Raw genomic sequence first — 21,262 nt, 5'->3', positions numbered from 1 at the left:
TCGGATAACCAAGTTTCAACAGAGGAAAAGGCTTCCTGTGTAACTTTTTGCAGTTTGGGTAGGGACTGGGCTGAGCAGATGATGGTCGAGTCATCTGCATATTGTATAAGTGTGCCATGTTTGGTGGCAGAAGCTAGATTATTGGTGAAAACAGAGAAGAGTAGGGGTCCGAGGATGGATCCTTGGGGAACCCCTATGGAGACAGGTAGTTGGGGAGATATGTCATTCTGCCATACAACGGATTGTTGGCGGTCAGACAGGTAACTCTGAAACCAGTTGGTGACTGACTGAGGGAAGGATAGGTTATTGAGGACAGCGATGAGTTGTTTGTGTGGCACCATGTCAAATGCTTTAGATAGGACTAGGAAAGTAGCAGAGGAGAGATAGCCATTGTTTTTATGCTAAAGGATAGTGTTAGTAAAGGAGAGTAAGGCAGTGGTGGTGCTATGGTTTGGTCGGAAACCATGCTGAGTAATGGAAAGGAGGTGGTTAGTAAGGAGGTAGTCTGAGACCTGAGAGATTGTATGCATCTGTCTAGTATTTTGGAGACTGGAGAGAGAATAGCTATGGGGCGGTAATTGGTTAGTTCTGTGGAGGGGCTGCCTTTGTGGAGGGGAATTATATGTGATACTTTCCACAGTGTGGGAACGTAACTTTGACAGAGATCGGTTAATCAAGATGGATACTGGGTAGGCCAGAGCATCAGCTGCGATTTGTAGGTATTCACTTAGGAGGGTGTCTGCTGCTAATTTGGTGGGCTTAAGAAAAGAAAAGAGGAGTGGGAATCCTGGGGCATGGTGGGGGATCTGTAGCAAGCTACAATTTGGATTGCAGTTTTACCCAGAGTTAGTTGCACTTGGATAACCTCGGATGCATTGTGCTGAGCAACTAGCCTGGAGGTGTGTATATCCTTAATGAATATGGACACACCTCCGTCTTTGGTGTTTCGGACCAGGTTACATAGCCGAAAAGTGTGGTACGAGTTATAGCCTGGTAGTGCAGGGGTGCTCTCTGGAGCCTTGAACCAGGTCTCAAGTCTCTGCACAGATATCTATGTTCTCCATTTTAAGGAGTGCCTCAAGTGAGTGCATTTTGAGATTTAGACTTATAGCATTGAGTAGCATTACCCTCAGTTTTTGCTTGCCTGTTCCTGTTATGGTGGTGAATATGTTATTTGAACCTTGCCTAAAAAAGGCACTATAGGGGCAGCAAGAGCCTTAGTCAGTATCCGGAATCCCAGGGGCAACAGGTGCAGGCCATTTGTGGCAAAGTATCGTGGTCTGTCAACCATGTCATCCCAAGCAGACAGATACTGGATTCCCTTAGAATGACACCAGAAGCTTAGCCAATTGTTGAAGTCAATCATTTTGTCCTTGTACTGCGGTATCATTCTGGGCGATGGCAGAATGCTACTCAGGGCTAGGGTCATACCTGCCTGGGCTACAAGACTGGAGAGCTCTTCCATGTCTCTTTTCATGTAGTCCAGGGAGGTATGTCTCAGGTCATTCACACCAACATGGACAATGACAGAGTCATATTTGTGCTTGTTGTGGAGTGACCTGAGTTCGTGGGTTATGTGACGGATCCTGGCTCCCGACAGGCAGCTGATAGTAACCTTCTCCTTGTTTAGCCTGGTGAGTGGGACATCAGTGTGCCTGACTATAGAGTCACCTTATGACTAGTGTGTTGGGTACGCTGTTTTGCCTTATTGGCTGTGGTTGAGTGGCAGACTGAGTCTGTGGGCTATGTATCATTTGGGTTGTGTTGGAGGATGAAGGTTGCTTGCGTTTCTGCTTTGGCGGTCTCTGTTGCTTAGATAGATTATTATTGAGTGCCTCCGTGAATGTTTTTGTGTTACTATGTGTGGATTTTGGTGGTGTAGATTTAGTGAGACTATGTGATGAGTGTGGTGTGGTGCAAATGTTTACCTTCTCCTCATGACTGTCAAGTTCAGTCTTGGTTGGAGAGAGCTTTACCTCCAGTTTGGCTAGATAAGTGCATCTCTCACAGGTTGTAGTGTTGGGTGGTAGGAGGAGAGGTTTGTCTGTCTACATGAGGCAATTTCTACATTGCCTCAAGATGCCCAGATTCATCAGATAGACAGGAGAGAACACTGAGAACTGACCCTTGAACACATAGCCGGCCTTAGGCATAGGCCAACTAGGCAGCCGCCTAGGGCGCCGCTCTATTAGGGGCACTTTTCCAGTATTTATTTGGTGTAGGTAGACCAGGATGGGGCACCGGGAGGTGTGGTGAGGGGCGCCATGGAGCCCTTTTGCCTAGGGCACCAGTTGACCTAAGGCCGAAGTTGGACATGCCTGAATAAAAAACTATTTTCCTCTAGACAAGTGAGGAAAGTAAGTACAAGAGCTGTTTTTCTCTAAGCAAGTGAGAAAAGTAAGTACAAAAACTTTTTCTCTTGGTAATGAGGAAGACTGAGTACTATAGTAATTAGTAGCTTACTTAGTGCTTACAAGTTCTGAACAGGTGCTGAGCATGAATAAGCAAATTTAATTGCTAAAACTAAGAATCTGTATCTGCACTACACGAGTTACAAGACAGAAGTAAGTACAAATGCAGGTTTTCAAATCAGAAAGTTGGGTGAGATGGAAGAGATTGCCCAAACGGCCAATAACTACAATTTCTGGGCCAGAACCACTCCTTATGTGGTAGACAGGTTACCTAGTGCTTACCACTCCCACTGATAAGCTAGAAGACTTCCCACCAACACAGAAAGGCTTGGGGGGCTCAGAAGCTTATATACAGTCCTGGATACAGCAAATCTGTATCTGGAACACTAGTTACAGGAAAGGTAGGAAACAGGCTTACAGCTTTCTGTAAAAAAACAAAACAAAAAAAAAAAAAAAACAGTAGTAAAAACAATTCACATGCAGTGCAAGCTAGCACACGAGTATATAGCAATATTAGACCAAACACAGTTTAAATGCAATTAAATTAAAAAGGACTAAAAGCATGTGCAGAAAGAGTTTATTAGGTAGAATGTGGTAAAGAGATGGGACTGGGGGAGTGTCCCAGATCAAATCTCCAGTGGGGTGGGCAACTGCAAAAGCCACCAAATTTAAACTGCAAATCAAAAATAGGGAGGGTGTGTGAGACAAAACAGTTTCAACAGAGATCTAAGCAACAACTATTAGTACAAACTTTAAAACCAAAAAATATACTCAGCTCTGTATATTTGCAAATCAGTCTCTCAGAACAGTGAGACAACAGTTATCTAAGCAACAATTAAAACTCGGCTCTGTATATTTGCAGATAGTCTGGAAGGCAGTCTCTCAGAACACAGGTTGCAGCAATTAAATGCGGCCTTTAACTTACAGGTCAAATTACGTGATTATTGACTTACCCACACATTAAACAGTTTATGAAAGCTAAAGAGAAAGCAAGCTGCAATTTTGCTTGCATAAGCTATTAAATGGCACTTGTATTTTTAAATAGCACTGAATCATCACGCAGGAAAAACAAATGCTCAGGTTGTAGAGCTTTAAGGGCGTGTGGATTACAGGTGGGCAGTGAACCTGATATGTCCCAACAGCCAACCAGCTGTATGTCCTGCACCTGATACGTCCCACCAACCAGCTGTGTGTCCTGCACTTGACATGTACATCAGCTAGCCAGCCAGCTGTGTGTCCTGCACCTATGTCCACCAGCCAGCCAGCCAGCTGTATATCCTGCACTAAGTCCCACCAGCCAGCCAGCTGTACATCCTGCACCTGAAGTGGTAACTCGCAGATATGCACTGACCTTGTGCAAAATAGCACAAAATATACTGAACCTACTGATATTGCCAACATCCTGGCAGATAGAAGTAGTGCAAACTTCACCCCCGTCTCACCCCCAAAAGGGCCCACAACAATACCAGAAAAGTGTAGTCATCAATGGGGCCAGATGGTGTCCAAGGCTGTGTCTTGTGTGAACTACAGAACAAATTAACCCCCCACCTAAACATGCTGTTCAACCTCAGCCTCTCCACAGGCTATGTGCCCATAGAATGGCGCACAGCAACAGTTAATCCTCTCCACAAAGGAAGGCCACAACTGACCCTTGTAATTATCACCCCATAAGCCTGACTAGCCTGGTCTGCAAGGCTATGGAGGGCATCATCATGGAACTCATTAACAAAGACATTGGGAACCTCCAAACTTGACCCGACCCAGTTCGGTTTTGTTAAGGGAAGATCATGCCTACTAAACCTGGTTGACTTCTTCGAGACAGTCACCAAGGCCATAGACGAGGGAAAGGAGGTTCACACAGGTACCTTAACCTCGCCAAGGCTTTCGACACCGTTCCTCACTCGGGTAATACAGAAAAACTCACCAGCCTGAACATAAACACCTACGTCACGAGATGGGTTGCCAACTGGCTTACAGACAGAACTCACATGGTAAGAATAGTGGGCTCCAGGTCGGACTCTAAACCAGTCACAAGTGGTGTCCCGCAAGGGTCGTCCTGGGACCCCTACTGTTCAGCATATACTTCTCAGAAGTACAGGCAAACACAGGAGGACTATGGCTAACTAAATTCGCTGATGACTGCAAACTGGGAGCCATAATTGACATGGACGTACTCCAAAAGGGCCTTATTGAGACGGACACCTGGTGTCAAAGTCATGGCCTCAAGCTAAATGCCAAAAAATGCATAGTCATCCCGTTTGGGAAAAACAAAACACCCACAAATTACCACATAGGTGGCAGCCCCCTTAATACAGAAGAGGTAATAAGAGATCTGGGGACCCAGGTAGAAGGCAATCTCTCCTTTGACAATCATATTGCCAAAGTAGTTAGGAAATCCTTCTACATGGCCCATCTAATTACTAAAGGGTTCGCATCTAGAAATAAAGAGGTTATAGTGCCCCTCTACTCGTCACCCATCAGACCCATCATAGAGTACAATGCCCCATTTGGGATGTACCTCACAAGACACTTCCAGCAGCTGGAAAGACCACAAAAGTACCTCACCAAGAGGATTACTGGCCTCAAACATATGTCCTATGCAGCCTGACTGAAAAAAACTCTGTCTGTACTCAGTGGCATATCGCTTACTCAGAAGTGATCTTTGCCTGACTTACAAAGCCATGTCCAACTCAGAATTGATGGACATGCTCCACCTAAAGAAATCCAAGTCACTGCGAGCCACGCGCTCTAGTGAGCTAAACCTTGCCGCAACAATAAATAGAGCATGCAGGAGGGATAGATTCCTGTCACAGAGACTCCCCATGCTTTGGAACAAACTTCCAAACTACATTAGGCAGAGCCCCTCACTAACACTCTTCAAGAGAAACCTTGATGAGTGGATGGGTAACAGAAATACACCCCTGGGATCACTTCATTGGCTCTACTTGACAGAGAATCAGTTAATTAATCAATGGGGCGGCAAAAGCCTACACACTCTTAGGCTTATAAATGCCCTCCGTCCCACCAGCCAGCCAGCTGTATATCCTACACCTATGTCCCACCAGCCAGCCAGCTGTACATCCTGCACCTATGTCCCACCAGCCAGCCAGCTGTATATTCTGCACCTATGTCCACCAGCCAGCCAGCCAGGCAGGCAGCTGTGTGTCCTGCACCTGATATTTCCCACCAGCCAGCCAGTTGTATGCTGGCAGGGAATAAAAACTGTCATCACTGCTGCAAAAGCTATGAAACAACATTTACTCTGCCAAACACATCTTTTATTAACAAATTTCAGCACTTAGGTGGGAACTTTACAGCAAGTCATTTCTTCACTCCATTGCAGTTGTAACTGTATGTATGTATGTATGCATGTATAGGGCAACAATAACAAAGTATCTGAACGGTATGCATTGTTTTTTATTCAGCATTTTTGCAGACAGTGCTTCTGACTCATAAGCACAGTCTTAATAAAAAACAGTAAATGAGCAAGTCAGAATTAATTATATTTCACACAGTTCAGATTGCTGACATCTCACCTTAAATGTTTCTATATCTCAGCTGCAAAGCACTCTACTTTTAAAACAAAATTTGTACAAAAGAAAGGAAAAGCATGCTTACTGTTAGCAAATATTGCTGTTGGCCAAGCTGAAATATATTGCTAAATGTCTTTGGAGTGGTCCTGAGACCATTTTGGATGCAATCAGACAAGTTTTCCATCTCTTTCACAGTCTTTATGACTTTATTCTTGAGCTCCAAGTTAGCATCAGACACTGTCATGTGGGAGGCAAGAAGATGTTTAATGCATTTTCTTCCATTTGTTTCAGAACATTTCGCCCGCCTTTCTGAAGTTGCCGAATTAGTTTATGTTCCTTGTCCTAGAGAAACTGGTGAAGGTTTATAAATGCAATTTTCCAAGCTTAGTATCTTCCTAGGATGAATACAGAAGATAAAATTATTATCTTTACATTACAGTATTATTAGTGTGCATGCATTTTCCTTATATAATATAATATGATATAACATAATATAACATAAAATATTACACAACGTAATTAATCGAGGAAGCATGTTAACAAAAGGAAACACATTGGCCTGCAATATTAGGACCAAGGGCTGGAATCACTACACTGTAGCTTCAAGGCAGAAGTGGGCAACTACCTAGAATGCTATGCACTCAAAAGAAGGGGTAAAGAAATACGTCCTAGCACAAAGTTGACCCATACAATATAGCAGGAATTACATCACTGTGGTGAAGCTGGGAATGGACAAAGACAATGTCAAGAAAGGAGGCAGATGTCTGACTGAATGATGTGATCAATCACCTTCTAAAACACATTTTGCTTTTGACCAATGAAGTGCCACATTTGAGTCTCATGGGGCTATGATGGACAATAGGCTTTTCTTCCAGAAGATGGAAGTCCCCATTTTAAACAGCTAAGTGAGACTTATCCCACTAGGAAGACCAGTGACTTTGATGGGGTACACATTTGGGGAAATTTTCATGCTCAAAACAAAATCAAGGTGATAAAGGCGGGCTAAACGTGCAATATCAAGGTCTCTTCTGGTTGTTGTTGTGCCTTTCGGCTTTTCCCAGTTGGTGGTTGCCACAGCGGACCTCCAGTCTGCTAATGATTGGTAGTTGATTTTTACGTGCTGAGTTACCAGCCCTGACGCACAACCTTCAACGAAGGTACATCCATTCACACATGTCTCCATGCAGAAGATGCTCTAGCTGAGAATCGAACTGGACAGCGTCTTACTGTGAGGCGACAACGCTACCGCAGCACCACCACTGCGGGTATGCAACATATTTAAAATAGAATACATAAGGCTGTCAAATCCAAAGTTCACTTCTACAATGTTAAAATCTTCAAATGCATCACAAATATATGTGCTATTTTTCATTAACAGCATCCTCTAACGATTACTAATGCAAAACTATTCTGCGATGGGTATAGTTTGAGGTCAGTGTTTGAAGTTTGGGAACGGTTATGTGCGACGCAGAATTACTCTTGTGATGTTGGAGAACACATCTGGGATGCAGAACAGTTTATGTCAAAGTAAAGCACTAGGAAATATGGTTGAGATACAGAATAGCTCCTTCAGTCTGTGTGATTAAGGAACATACGTTTTTTCAAGTGGGACTATAGTGATGAATGCCATGCCCATGCTATATACATGATAAAGAAAAAGCTATGTGGATCGATACGATTTTAGTCAGAAATTTGGTACTGTGTCTGGACCTGGGCATTTCCAGTTAGGAGCTTTTCTTAATTATATCTCAGTTTTTCTGGCTATTATTTCATCCCAGTTCGTATACTCTACATTAGATCTTACTGTCTCTTTTAATTCTTCTGTCAATTCAGTAACTTTGTAATGTTCACTGATTTCTTCATAAATACTTCTTGAAAATGTGTCTATTTTTTTTCATTTTTGGTGGCGCTTCTATTCCTTTCGCTTTGTTTTCCAATTATCTATACACCATTCTGGGTCAGCTAGGATTTGCTTATTTGATACTTCTACCCTGTATTATTCTACATACCTTCTACGTTTTCTGCCTCTGTTGCTATTTTCAGTTTATTACTGTTAATAGTACATGATAAACATTGGTCTGTTTTGATATTGTGCATTGGTTTTACCACATCTATTTTCCAAGTATTTTTTATGGTCCGTTCCCTTTTCTATATTCTTCTAAAAATTATACTTATTTTCTTAATTGCTTTACAGTTTCTCTGTTCAATGCTTACATGGTGGGATTGTACTCGTTTCTTTCCTTTCCTTTGTTGCTCTATGTTTTCTGCGATAGCATTTCATCTATTATTAGTTTAGCTATACACTGATATATTTTATTTATTTCTGTTATCACATGAACACAGTAATTAGGACTATTAAGAGAAATGCATCTGTTGTACCAGTCTTCTCACATTAAGATCCTTGTTTACTTTCTGTAATCAATGTCTTTCATATATCTTAATATGTCTATCTCCATTAAATCAAGCAGATCTTCCCTTAAATTATTACCATCTGCATTCAGAGAATCTTCTTGGCTCTCTGCTTCTTGCAAGTAATTTACAGAATGTTCCAGAAAAATCTTTCTGTGCACCCTCACTTGCTGCCCCTTCATACGGGAACCCTTTGGCCCATCACTCTGCAACATTATCCCTGTCAGAGTTGCCACTCTTCCCCTGCTACACAATGTTAAATGGACCCTTGTAACCGTCTCCTACAAAAGGTTCCACAGGATTTTCATATTGCAAACCTTCCACAGATGCATCTTGGTCCACCTGTTTCTTCTTAGTCTGGAGACCCATATTCAATCTTGCCACAACACTGTCTGCTTTGGATTCTCCACACTCAATGTTTCACTTCACAGCTAATCCATAACTTCAGTTTCTGTGTAACCTCGACCTTACTATTTATTTATTTATTGCATTTGATAACTTGGAAAGTCTACTTGGCCTAGGTGAGCCCATTTTCAGTAGAGGCCAGGAAGAAAAGCTCCACATAACATTAATAGTGCATACAAGAAAAACAATATACAGTGTATATACAGTCTCAATGCATGTAAATAAATATTAAGCACAATGGTACAAGTTATTTACAAACATTACACATCAACATTGTGTACAATTTGATCATTGAGGATGGAGTTAGTTAGGTAGGGTAGAAGTTTTGATTGTTACTCGTTGGAGTTTTGTAGACATAAGCAATAGAATTCAGCAACGAAAGAGCTCCTAAGCAGTGATATTGTAGAGGGATATATTAGTGGAGCTAAGCAAAACAAATCAACCACAAAGGGTAAAGTACCTCGAGTAAAATGTAGTTTCAAAATCCAAATAACCTTTTCTTGAGGCACAACATGACAATAAGAAGCTATATATTAGTGGATCAGGTGTTAGGAGGTACTATTTTGGGACAAGAACATTGCCAGAGAGAAGACAGGTGTGATCTGAGAGACATCTTAAAGAGAGCAGGATTGCACATTGTTCTGATAGAAAGTGGGAGGGCATTCCATAGTTCTGAGACGGTAAAAAAGTACAGCATTTGACCAGATGCAAGGTTAGGTTTTTCAACTTTCAGCATCATTGTGTTTTTGGATCTTAGTGGCCTGTTAGGGTGGTATGTAGTCAATAAGGAGGAGAGGGAGGGGCATGTTGAAGGATTGTATAAGAGTTTATGTGCAGTGGTTAATTGTGAATAAGTGAGGTAGTATGGGAGTTCAAGCCAGTTTAGCTAATGTAGAGATAAGCAGTGATGTGCTGAGCTTTTAGAATGTGTTACAGATTTGGCAATCTTGTTGTAGCATGAGTGGAGTTTGGATTTCAGGGAGGACTGGATATTGATGAGGATTGCGGCACCATATAGTAGAGATGGTAGCAGGAAAGATGATGCTAGAGCTTTTTAGCAGTAATATTAAGGTAGTATTTGTGTCTATAAAGGGTACCTAATTTTTTATGTGTTTTTTTGATGTTGGCTATGGAGGTCGAATGTTAGATTTTCATCAATAATAACTCCTAGCAGTTTGGTACTTAGAATGACTTCAATGAGAGTATTATTATGGGATTGGATAGAAGAATCATTCTTGCTCAGAGTGGTATTTTTTTTTTGGGGGGGTATTAGAAGTTTGGTTTTATTATGATTTAGAGTGAGATGGTTGTTTGACATTCAAGTTTCAGTTGAAGAGAAAGCATTTTGGATAAGATGTTGTAACTCAGATGTAGATTTAGTACAGATTGTAGAATCATCTGCATAATTGGATAACTGCTATGGGTAAGGGTGGTGTGGAAGTTGTTAATGAATATACTGAAAAAGAGGGGAGTTAGTATAGATCCTTGAGGTGCACCTGTGGTTATGTTGAGAAAAGGTGAGGAGGAGTGCTGACATTTGTTGGATTGGTGCCGATTGGTGAGAGTCTGAGAATCAGTTTAAGGTATCAGGTGAGAGACCTAGGCTGGCAAGTTTTGTGAGCAGAAGGGGATGTAAAAACGGTGTCAAAGGCCTTATAGAGATCTAGGAACAGTGAGGAGACTATGTAACCAGTATCACAAGCACTGTTTACTGTGTCCCTAAAGGATATAAGAGCAGTACAGGTACTATGACCTGGCCTGCAGCCGTGCTGCATCAGAGAAAGTATCTGGTTTTGGACAAGATAGTTATGAAGTTGAGTGTGAATACATTTTTCTAATATTTTAGAGCTGGGAGAGAGGATAGTAATGGGTTGGAAATTGGAGAAATCGGAGTTTTTGCCAACTTTATGGAGTGGAAGAACAAATGTTTTCTTCCATAGGTTTGGTATACTGGACTCCTGAATAGATTTATTGAGGAGTATGCTGATAGGATAGCAAATGGAGTTTGCAGTTGGAGAAATTCAGCAGGTAAATTGTCTGGTACATTAGTACAAGGTTTGAGGTTATGAAGTAGTTTTTTTATATTGGAAGATGGTATAGGTGAGAATGGGAATAGAGAAGTAGTAGAGCAGTGTGTAGTGGGAGGTTCAGGTGGGCATTGCTCTATAGGTGGGAAGGGAGTGATGAGTTTAGCTATGGCGTCAATAAATTATGAATTGAAGAGTGAGGCTACCTCAGTGGGAGGGTTATCTTGACTAGGACAAGGATTGTTATTTTTACCTGGATGGAGTAGGGAATTGATTGTGCTCCAAAATTTCTTTGGGTTTAGTTTGCATCAGTTTTGAAGGCTTAGGAAGTGTTCTTTTTTATCTTTAATCACTAGTCTTTTTGCCTGGTTGTGTAATTGTTTAAACTGAATGAGGTTGTTAGCGTTTTTTTTTCCAGGTTTTCCAAGCTTTATCCCTAGCAGACAATTTGCTTTGTGTGCTTGGTAAGCCAGGTTGCCTGTTTAGCTTTTATTCTTTTTAGGCTAGGTGGCTATTTAAAATTCTAAGAAATATTGATTGAAGAATTCAACAGCCTCATGGAGTGGGAGATATCCGAGTGGGGTCCAGTTGATCCTTTGTAAAATTTCATTACTAGTTTTGGGGGATAAGTGAGATACATCTTTGGTTTTATTAACTTGGTGTGCGCTTAGGACTGAGGTGGTCTCACAAGTTATAAAGGCTAAGTGGTCACTAATACTGTTAGGTAGTGTGCCGGAGAAGGAGATTTGGTTAGGATCTCCGTATTCAATCCAGAATTGAGCCGCTGCCTGTTTTATTGTTGGGACTGGTTATACTGTTTATTAGTTGCATATAGTTATATAGGTTTATAGGGGCCTGATTAGAAATAACAAGACAGTTAATGTTAACATCCCTAGGATGATGGTTTCATTTGTAATGTTATTAGCTGACCAAGCAAGAATGTCCAAGTATAGGAATGTTGTTGCCTGGGGTGATGTATATGACTATCATACAAAGGTTTTTTACTGTTATTCATTTTTAGAAAGGATACTAGTATCTCTGATGATGGGAACTGTGGGACAGGTTTTGTGTACTGAACTACAGTGAAGATGTTTGGGTATATCAAGGTGATACTGCCCCCTCTTTATGTGGTCTGCCTACTCTGAGACAGTTGTAATTAGGGGGTAGGAATTTGGCATTTTTGATATAAGGTTTTAACCATCTCAGTAATGGCAGTTTGTTTTTATCTAACCAGGCATCCTCATTTCTCCTTTCTCCCTTTGTTTTCTTATTTTCTGAACTGTGAAATTTTCCATATCTGGGTGCCTTTGTCTGTATGTATCTGCAAAAATCTTTGGAGCTGCATTTTTTTGTATTGATCAGTTTAGCTTTCTCCTTTGCTTAAATATTGCACAATAACATATATATTTTTCTTTCCTATGTCCATGTTTTTTTTTTTTTGTTTTGTTTTTATACCTTTCAATGATTTCCAGATTTTGTTCTTTATGTTTTTTTTTTCACGTTCACTGTCGCTTCTTTTTTCAGATGGCCCAAAGTTCCTTCATCTAAATTTTTATTTATTTTATTTTATTTTTTTTTTTATTTTACATTTGTTAACCGGGAGAGTCCGACTGGATACATGTCCATTTTCAGCGGAGGCCCAGGGAGAAAAGCTCCAAGTACATAACAGACATATGAACATTGTTAATGCAAAAAAGGAAGATAAATTCATCTAAATTTTTATTTTTATTTATTTTATTTTATTTTTTTTTTTATTTTACATTTGTTAACCGAGAGAGTCCGACTGGATACATGTCCATTTTCAGCGGAGGCCCGGGGAGAAAAGCTCCAAGTACATAACAGACATATGAACATTGTTAATGCAAAAAAGGAAGATAGTTGAGTTCTAAATACAATATAAAGATACATCACATCTTGGGAAAAAAAAAACAACAGCAGCATATAAAAAAAAACATAGGTCAGTTACAAAGGCGCCTTGTTAAAAGCGATTAAGGATATTGAGGTAAGAGAAGGGTAAATGATAGCGGTTAATCAGGTTTGGAACAGGGACATTGCCAGAGAGTATTGAGATGGGGTTTAAGCTTTTTGAATTGTAGGAGTGAGGGTTCTGAGGTGAGCATGGTCGGTAGGGAGTTCCACATTTTACCTACAAAGTTTGAGAATAGAGAATCCCCAGCAGAATTATTGGCTTTGGTAGTTTGAGCTAAGATCTTATTGGAGGAGCGTAAAGATTGCAGGTTAATATAGGGGTGAATGATGTTTTCAGAGCTGGTGTTTTCTCTGGGTGATACAGTATCTGGTGAGCCGTTTTGAGTTGGTTGAAATGGAGTTGGCTGGAAAACTCTAACCACCCTAGTTGCTTCAAGTTAGTGCAGTGGTGTGTTCTAAAGGTGGAATTTGTGGCAAATCTAGCTATGTGATTGCAACAAGAAGCAAGTTTGTTAAGGGTTGTCTTGTTTAGGTTTGTAAAGAGGGGAGGCATAGAAAAGAGTTGATAGTAGGTGTGTGCAGGCAATTGTAATTTTAGCGTGAGGAGTGAGAAAGTGTTTTACTTTATACAGAGAGCCAAGCTTTTTATTGACGGTTTTGATGGTAAGATTGAAATGGGTGTCAAATTTAAGGGAGTTATCAATGGTAACACCTAATAGCTTTGTGTGAGCTTCTGGTGATATAGTGATTCCATTGGAGGATGTAATAGAGAAGGTGGGGAAGAGTCTTGTTAGTGGGTGAGAAAGTAAGTAGTTTTGTTTTGTTGGGGTTGAGAACGAGTTGTCGACTTGAGAACCATTTTTCTATTAGGTTGAAGGTGTCTTGGGTTGAAGCAGTGAGGTCTGCCAGGTTGGAGGCAGTGCTGATGATAGTCGAATCATCTGCATATTGAATGCATGTGGCATGGGGGGTGATTGTGGGCAAGTCATTAACAAAGATGGTGAAGAGAAGAGGGCCAAGAATAGATCCTTGGGGAACTCCAAGTGTAACAGGTAGGCATGTAGATAATTTGTCCTGCCATAGAACAGCCTGTTGCCTATTGGACAGGTAGGATTGGAGCCATTTCAGCGTGGAATTGCTGAGTGATAGTTTTTTTTAATGTATGGAGGAGTTGAATGTGGTTCACCATATCAAAGGCCTTGGAGAGGTCTAAGAAAAGAGCAGATGATAGTTTATTATTGTTTCTGAAGTTATTGATGGTATTAGAAAAGGATAGTTGGGCTGATGTGGTACTGTGATTTGGCCTGAAGCCATGTTGGGAGTTAGCTAGAATTTTATTTTTGGTGAGGTGTTCCATCAGTTGTTTGTGGACACACTTTTCCATAATTTTGGCCAGGGGTGAGAGTATAGCTATAGGTCTGTAGTTGGTTAGCTCTAGTGAGCTACCACCTTTATGGAGAGGAATAATGTGGGACATTTTTCATATGGAGGGGATGAAGGCTTCTGACAAGGTACGGTTTATGATTATGGAGACGGGATAGGAAATGGCCTCAGCTGCTTTTTGCAGAAACTCAGCTGGGAGAAGGTCAGCTGCTAGCTTAGTGGGTTTTAGTTTTTTACGAAGAGATGTTATAAAGGATATGGGTACTGGATCAAAGTTAAATAGATGATCTGATGTAGTTGTAGTATTCTGCTGGCATGGGTAGTGGAGTGGGCTGGTTGTTTGTTTGAATTGTGTGGCCAGGGATTGTATAGTTTCTGTGAAGAAACTATTGAATGTGTTAGCAATGTTTACAGGGCACTATTGTTTGCAAGTTGTTGGAGTGGGGGTGGTCTTGGCTTCGAACGTTTTACATAAATATGTTATGCTAACGAATACTTTTTCTTTGGAAGTATTTGACAGCTTTTCCTTGTGCAAGTATTTTTCTTTCCTTGAATTTCCCTTCTAATCTTTCTGCATATCATTTGTCTGGAAACTGTGGGATTCTTGTGCAATAGTAGCAATACATTCCTTATCCTCAATAATCCACTTTGTCACCCTTATGATTCTTTTTGGTCTGTCAGTTTTTGTGGCTTTTGAAGACTACTACTTCCTTCTACAACAGGGTGGCCACCCTCAAATGCTTCCATGTCTTGGGGACTCTAAACTGCCATTTTTACAGTCCTGGCACCAGTGCGTACAACAGGATTTCTCACTTTCTTTATCCTGAGACGTTTGCACCCAACTGTCTTTTTTACTTGTTTCAACTTGCCTCTCTTCATGGTATATCCTGTGATAACCCATCACTGGACCAGTAATCAAGGAGTCTCAATCCTCACCACTGGCAACAGTGGGGGATGTACACTGGGAGGATGACAAGTACACACACAGTATTTACAGATGCAGCTCTCTGCATCATGTGCAATTTCACTTAAGAGCACACAGAGAGCACAGTCAGTACGATGCTGGTTCCTCTACCTTTTTCCAGATCCCCAGTAAGACTCCCCACTGACACAGCTATAGAGTTGAGTCCTTAGCCAGGGTTCGAAGCCAAGACCTCCAACCAGTACTTGGTATCCCTCCCCAAGTAGCACACACACACACACACACACACACACACACAAAGACTGGCACAGGTTTACTAGCTATGCCCCTTCTGCCTAGACTATAAGGTAGTGATCACTGCCACTTGAACCCCTTATCAGCTACTTTAAGGTCCTTAACAAAGGATGTCCAATCTTACTGTGTAATATTAACATAAGTGGTAGTTTGACCAAGAGCAAGGCTATGAAGAGTGGCCCACACAGTGTCACCAAATAAATATGCAAGTACTTTCAAAACTTAGATCAGCCACAATGAAAGATTTAAATAAATTTAATAATAAAAAACAAGAAAATACTCAGCATATATTCACAGTGACATCAGAGTTTGAAATCACAGGAAATATTTAAAACAACATTGCAGGACGGTCTCAAATAAATAAAGAAAAATATCTAAGCTAGGCTTTGCTGTATTCCTGACTATATCTAAGAGAATTATACTATTCCCTAGTAACTACTTCATCAGAGCAAGATATATGTGGTAAATGGTTCTTGACAGGTCCAAGACAGAATACAGAATGCTCCATCTCTCTCAGAGAGTTCTCAAATTAATGTCTCAAATATTACTGCTGGGATAGCTTGAAAAATGGCATTATTTCTTCTCTGACTCTGTCCCAGTTGAAACCCGCACTGCTGGAAGCTAGCAGTATCTGGCATACGTCAGATCTTTGGCAGATGCTGAAAGTCATAAAACAATTGCATTCCTTCGTACTTTCAGAGGTATTAATTAGTTCACTCTGAAGACAATACAGAAAGCTTTTCAGCATGGACTCTGTGTCTCTTGATGCACTGAAAACTGAAAGATACCATCTTTTACTGTGTAGCCATAAAGTAATGTAATTTCATCTATTTTTCTGAAGTTAACCTCCTGTACTCCAGTTTTCACTGTTAAAATATATATAAACAGTTACAGTAGTGCATGTACATTTCTATTCTCTTCCAGTAGGGCACACTGCTGATCCATTTTAAACACAAGTCTTTTGCAAATACCCTTTTCAACACACGTCTGTACAAGCAGTTTGATATGCACGACATACAGTTCTAATACTTTTGTAACACAAGCATCTTATAGGAATCATGTTGATATTCACAAATGACATATAATTATTTACAAAATTCCAGATATCTGTGCTGGCAGTATCCCCTTTGCCATATATAGCAGTGTCATCTTGGTGAGAATTATGAAAAAGGGTCTACTGCATGAAGGTACTCACCAAGACTTGAGGAGGAGCCAGTTCTAGCAATACTACTGTCCTTTTCTTGTTGATTTCATCTCTCCATTCAGACCTTATACTGCAGTGTGACAATGCTCATACACTATACTATTAGACATACCATGTAGATATTGGTGCAGAATTTTCTGCACGAGTGGAACTCCATGTGGATCAGGTTTCCACCAACACAGCTTATCCAGCCCTAACCTGTACTATCTTTGTCATATCTTAAATTTTCTGTAATGTTATGTGAATTATTTTATTTAGACTGTGTTTACCAGATGAGGACACTGGTGTATGGACTCCTTTTAGCCACAACTGAAGCCAAAAGCACAAATACAAAAAATATCATTCAGTTTCAGAAATTCACACAAAAATGTTTCGTACACATACTTAAAATTTTAAAAATGTGGCAGACTACTGAAAAGCAGCTGGAAGAGTTTTCTGAAGACTATAAGGTAGCATTTGAAAGTAATACTATACAATACATTAGTACACAATAGCAACAGCCCGTTTAACAATAAGTAATTCTAGTTACACATTAATATAACAGTTAGGTTCCTTATGGACTACTACTGAATAAATCTACAGAGGCTCTCGAATGGCAAATACTAACTGAAGAGAATGCAAGTCTGCAATGAGTTATGTTTAATGGTCAAAAAATGACTTATGATTTAAGGCTATGAAGTATTAGGTGGCAACAAATGACAACCATGGAGAAATGTACAGGAGGCTTTGCATAAAGGATACATGGAAAGACCGGTAACATTTAAAGCTTGTTCTTTCATGTGAAAATTAATTTATACCTAAAAGTGTTGTTAATTGGTCTGTATTACAGGTAGGAGATTGTTCCGGTGACATCATGGAGGTATGAAAATGCTTTCACCAGATAGGACATTGTATTTGATCATTGTCTGAAAAACAAAGCCAACTTGAGGGAACAGATGCTTCTTACATGAAAAAGTAGATAACTTACAGAAGATAATGGGAGGTACCAGTCTTCTGGGTATAACTCTTATCAACTTCTTTTCAGATTCTCACAGCAGACAAGCACTGTTGTCCAACATATTTTGCCCACTGCTTTGCACACTATCTAAACTGGAGATCACATTAAAGCTCCGAAAGAATGGACAACAGCTTATTTCTTATACTAATTCTCACCCTTAATAAGAACTACCTTATGTTGGCACCACAAATTCTAAAACTGTTACTATTTCTGGTTGCACTACTTTATTCCAGCTGTACCATTCAGCCACCACTCTTCCTGTGAAATTACATTTCCTCACATCTCCCACAGTTATCCACCTTTTAATATCTAGATGACACCTTCCTGTCCTCATTCATTCCAACTAGAGGCAAGACAGCCACTTGGATATCATACCCCTGCACTTTTTCCAAATCTACATTTTTTGTTTTTGTTACATTACTGGAATTTCTACTCACACACTGCCAACCATCAGCAGCAAGCTAATTAGAGGAGAGAGGAGCGACTCAGTGCAGCAACATCCTGCCAGATGGGAGATTATTTTTATGTCCTTCTCTTTCTCATGCTCCCCACCCCCGCGCATACAGTCTGCACTCTAGAGTGATGTCAGTGTGATATATGTACCCATGCTGCTGCTACGGGAATCAGTTTTCACTGCACCTAGCATATGTTCCTACCGAAGGTACAGCTGCAGCCTTTGCCAGAGGTTACTAGGAAAGAAAAAATTAAAACACCTCAAGTAAAGGAGAATGGACTACTGCTGGTTGGCTGTCCCCTCCCCAAGTCATTTTCCCAGCTGGACAATCAAACTTGGGTCAAGAGAAATGACAAAACTCTCCCTCTGCACGTTTACGTTGTCACTGAACTATACAGTAAGCTCAGTATTTATACTTATGTTTTGTTTACTTTTAGTGAATACCAAGAACCATTCTGCTACTTCCTCTGAACTACCTCGATCCAATGTGTCTTCTCAAGGAGAACTTCATTTCTGCACAAAGCACATCAGATGGCATCTGTCTATATGGGTGGGGGGCAATAACTTCTGTTGGCAACATATAGGTAGTTTACAAAATAACCCCTATGAAAGGCAGTAGCAACCCCCCACCCAAAACGATCCTGCATGTAGTCAAGTGTGCCCAATTCTCAGCCCAGAACCACAGCTTCAGGCAATGGCTATTCGTAAATATTGAGACTGCACAACCCTTGGGAAAGATTTTTTAAGGACAGAAATCCTGGAGACAGAATGTGTAAATAACTTATCTTTCGGTAACCTGAAAGGTCCATTTTCTTATCTGCTGATGCTTCTTAATTCCCCTCTAACAAAGTTCTCTTCAAATAGTTCTTAAATGTAGTATTTTGCACATTAAACTTAATCTGTCATTCTTTATATCAACTCTACAGTCTTGCTAAGCAGTTATTTCAATACCTTCCTGTTTACTAACCCTCTTACATAGCTTTACATCATCAGCACAAAGGCGACCTTTTCCAACTGGTATGCTGCAATACCACTTACAAAAGCAATTAAGACATTTAAAATGACCCGCCCCAGTACTAAACCATTAAATGGGCCTACAGCAGTAGACCCATGTGGTACCTTTCTTGCCACTTTCATATAACCCTCTATGTCCTAATCTCTAATCAATATGTCACCCATTTTATAATCCAGGGATTCTGTCTAACTCAGTCTACTTTGTTTGTTACTTGTGCAGTACAGTGTCACATGCCTTACTAAAGTTTAAGCCTCTCATATATTCAGAGCCCCCATTTATCTTACATCACCTGGTTTATGGGTAAATACTACGCTATCAGTTTGCAGACTATTACCAACCTAGCCACTGACTACAGATGAGAATCACACCATGTATCTGTGAGGTAAAGAACTTAACTATTATGCCAGCCCCTCCCTTTTATCCATGCCTTTCCTATAATGAATCCTTCTTGCCTTGGACTATGTGTACCTGGGGAAGCAACTGTCCTTGGCACCACCTCCTAAGCTTTTCTCACTATCTAACCTACCAGACACCTAGCATCAGCCTTCTGTGCTGAGACAACTCAATTTTCTCTCTCTGTATTTTGACAAGGAGAACGTTTTCCACTCTGAAAATTATGGCAGTACTGTGACAAGGAGAACTTTTTTCCACTGTGAAAATTATGGCTATATTTCCCACAGCAACAAAGCCTCACCATTCCCAGTCTTTGTGCTCCCACTTTGTAACTGAATTTTTTTTTTTTTTGGCAATCTGTCAGTCAATACACATAACAAAAAATACAACCAATAGCCTCTTCTAAGACTGAGATTTCAGAAACAAATAGCACAAGTCAGCACACCCCACTAAGAAAACTTCTTACAGTGTAAGGTCATCACAAAGCATTCCTTACCCTATACACACCGTTAGCCTCATGCAGGAAAACAAAACTGTGACTGGAATGTCTGGGAGCACACAGGACACAGACAAAGGCCTCCTCCTCCAGGAAATACAACTACAGTCTCCGTCTGTTCTCCTATTTACAGCACACAGATTCTGAACATCTTTGTCCCTGCAATCTTGTCTTCTTGTGTTGTCTGCTTTAGTTTCAGTCCAAGGAATCACTTCACTGTTTACACTTCATGGCAGAAAGTTTCTATCCGCATTCAGCACAGGAAGGTTCTTTTACTCTCTATCAAATCCTGTTAAGACTAGGCCAGCATGCACACTCAGTAAAGTTTCAAACAAACTGAGCAAATATACTGCTGTATACAATTAAAGCCTGTTTGCCAAAGGCCATCAATACCAGTAACTAGGTTTTTTTTTTTTTTTTTTTTTCTATTTTCATTTTTCAATGCACAGGAAGCAGAATGTGCAGAGAAGTGACCACCTCCATTTAAAGGGGCAACGTACAGACAGCATACCTACCAGCCTATACTGAAAGTTTTAATCTCAAGCAGAGAAGTAGCCAGGCATACTCTTTATACTCTACTGTGTACATTTCTTTCCTGAGTATCACATCAATATGTCTTTTTACGTCATATTATATCTACAGCTGTGTATATGAATGCCCATAAAAAAGAACTTGGGGGAAACATTTTGTGAGATGTGTCCATTTGTAAGTGATAGGTGTCCAAGGAAAATAGCAATAAAAGCTTGTGGGTACAAAATGGAATCTGCTCGCTATACCTTTGATTTCAAGTTCTCTTAATATGGCTATTAATTATAGTTTACAAACTTGTAATATATTTTTCCACAGCAGTCTATTAAAATATGCATTTAAAAGTCCAGTAAAAGAAAAAAAAAGAGATGAACTCCAACTTATCCATGTATCAAACTTTTGTCTCACATTTGTCTTTATTGCCACCATTTGAACTCCCTACCCAGCAGTATTAACTTTAAGTCCAAGACTACACCCAAACCTACCTCTTCATACCTCTCGGCTGCTATGATTGACACACAGCACTATGATTTTGGGTCTCAGATTTTAGGATTGCTCATCTTAGGTTTATGATGTTCCTCATGAAGTCAGACCTGTTTATGAGCGCATACTAAACCCATATACCAAGGATGAACAAAGATTCACCACAATAACTTATATAGGCTTTAGTATATAAAGACCTTCTATTGTGAAAAATAAAGTTCTGACCCTCTGCTATGATTTGTAAAGGCTAACGCTATGATTTTTAATACTTGGAGGTCGAGAGATTTGCTCATGCATGGCATGGAGTACACTTTTTTAAAGTAATTTCTCATGGGCAACAAAATGTGCTAGAGTTTAAACTGAAAAGAAAGCCCTGACA

The 21,262-nt window shown here is 40.3% G+C and overlaps 1 protein-coding gene across 1 annotated transcript in view; it reads right to left on the bottom strand.

The window, feature by feature from the left end:
- Positions 1-20,277, bottom strand: part of LOC122813875 (zinc finger protein 501-like) — an 838,273-nt gene extending 817,996 nt beyond the window's left edge. Inside the window, exons 1-2 of the mRNA XM_044086415.1 lie at positions 19,873-20,277; positions 6,030-6,339 (exon numbers count right to left, since the gene is read on the bottom strand). Coding sequence (XP_043942350.1) covers positions 6,030-6,188 — 159 coding nt within the window. The 5' untranslated portion in view covers positions 6,189-6,339; positions 19,873-20,277. The remainder of the gene's footprint in view (positions 1-6,029; positions 6,340-19,872) is intronic.
- Between the last annotated feature and the right edge of the window lie 985 nt (positions 20,278-21,262).

Source organism: Protopterus annectens, chromosome 10.part0 (assembly GCF_019279795.1).
Source record: "Protopterus annectens isolate FY-2018-M chromosome 10.part0, PAN1.0, whole genome shotgun sequence".
NCBI classification, from domain to species: Eukaryota; Metazoa; Chordata; order Ceratodontiformes; family Protopteridae; genus Protopterus; species Protopterus annectens.
This window is presented reverse-complemented; position numbering and strand designations above follow the sequence as displayed.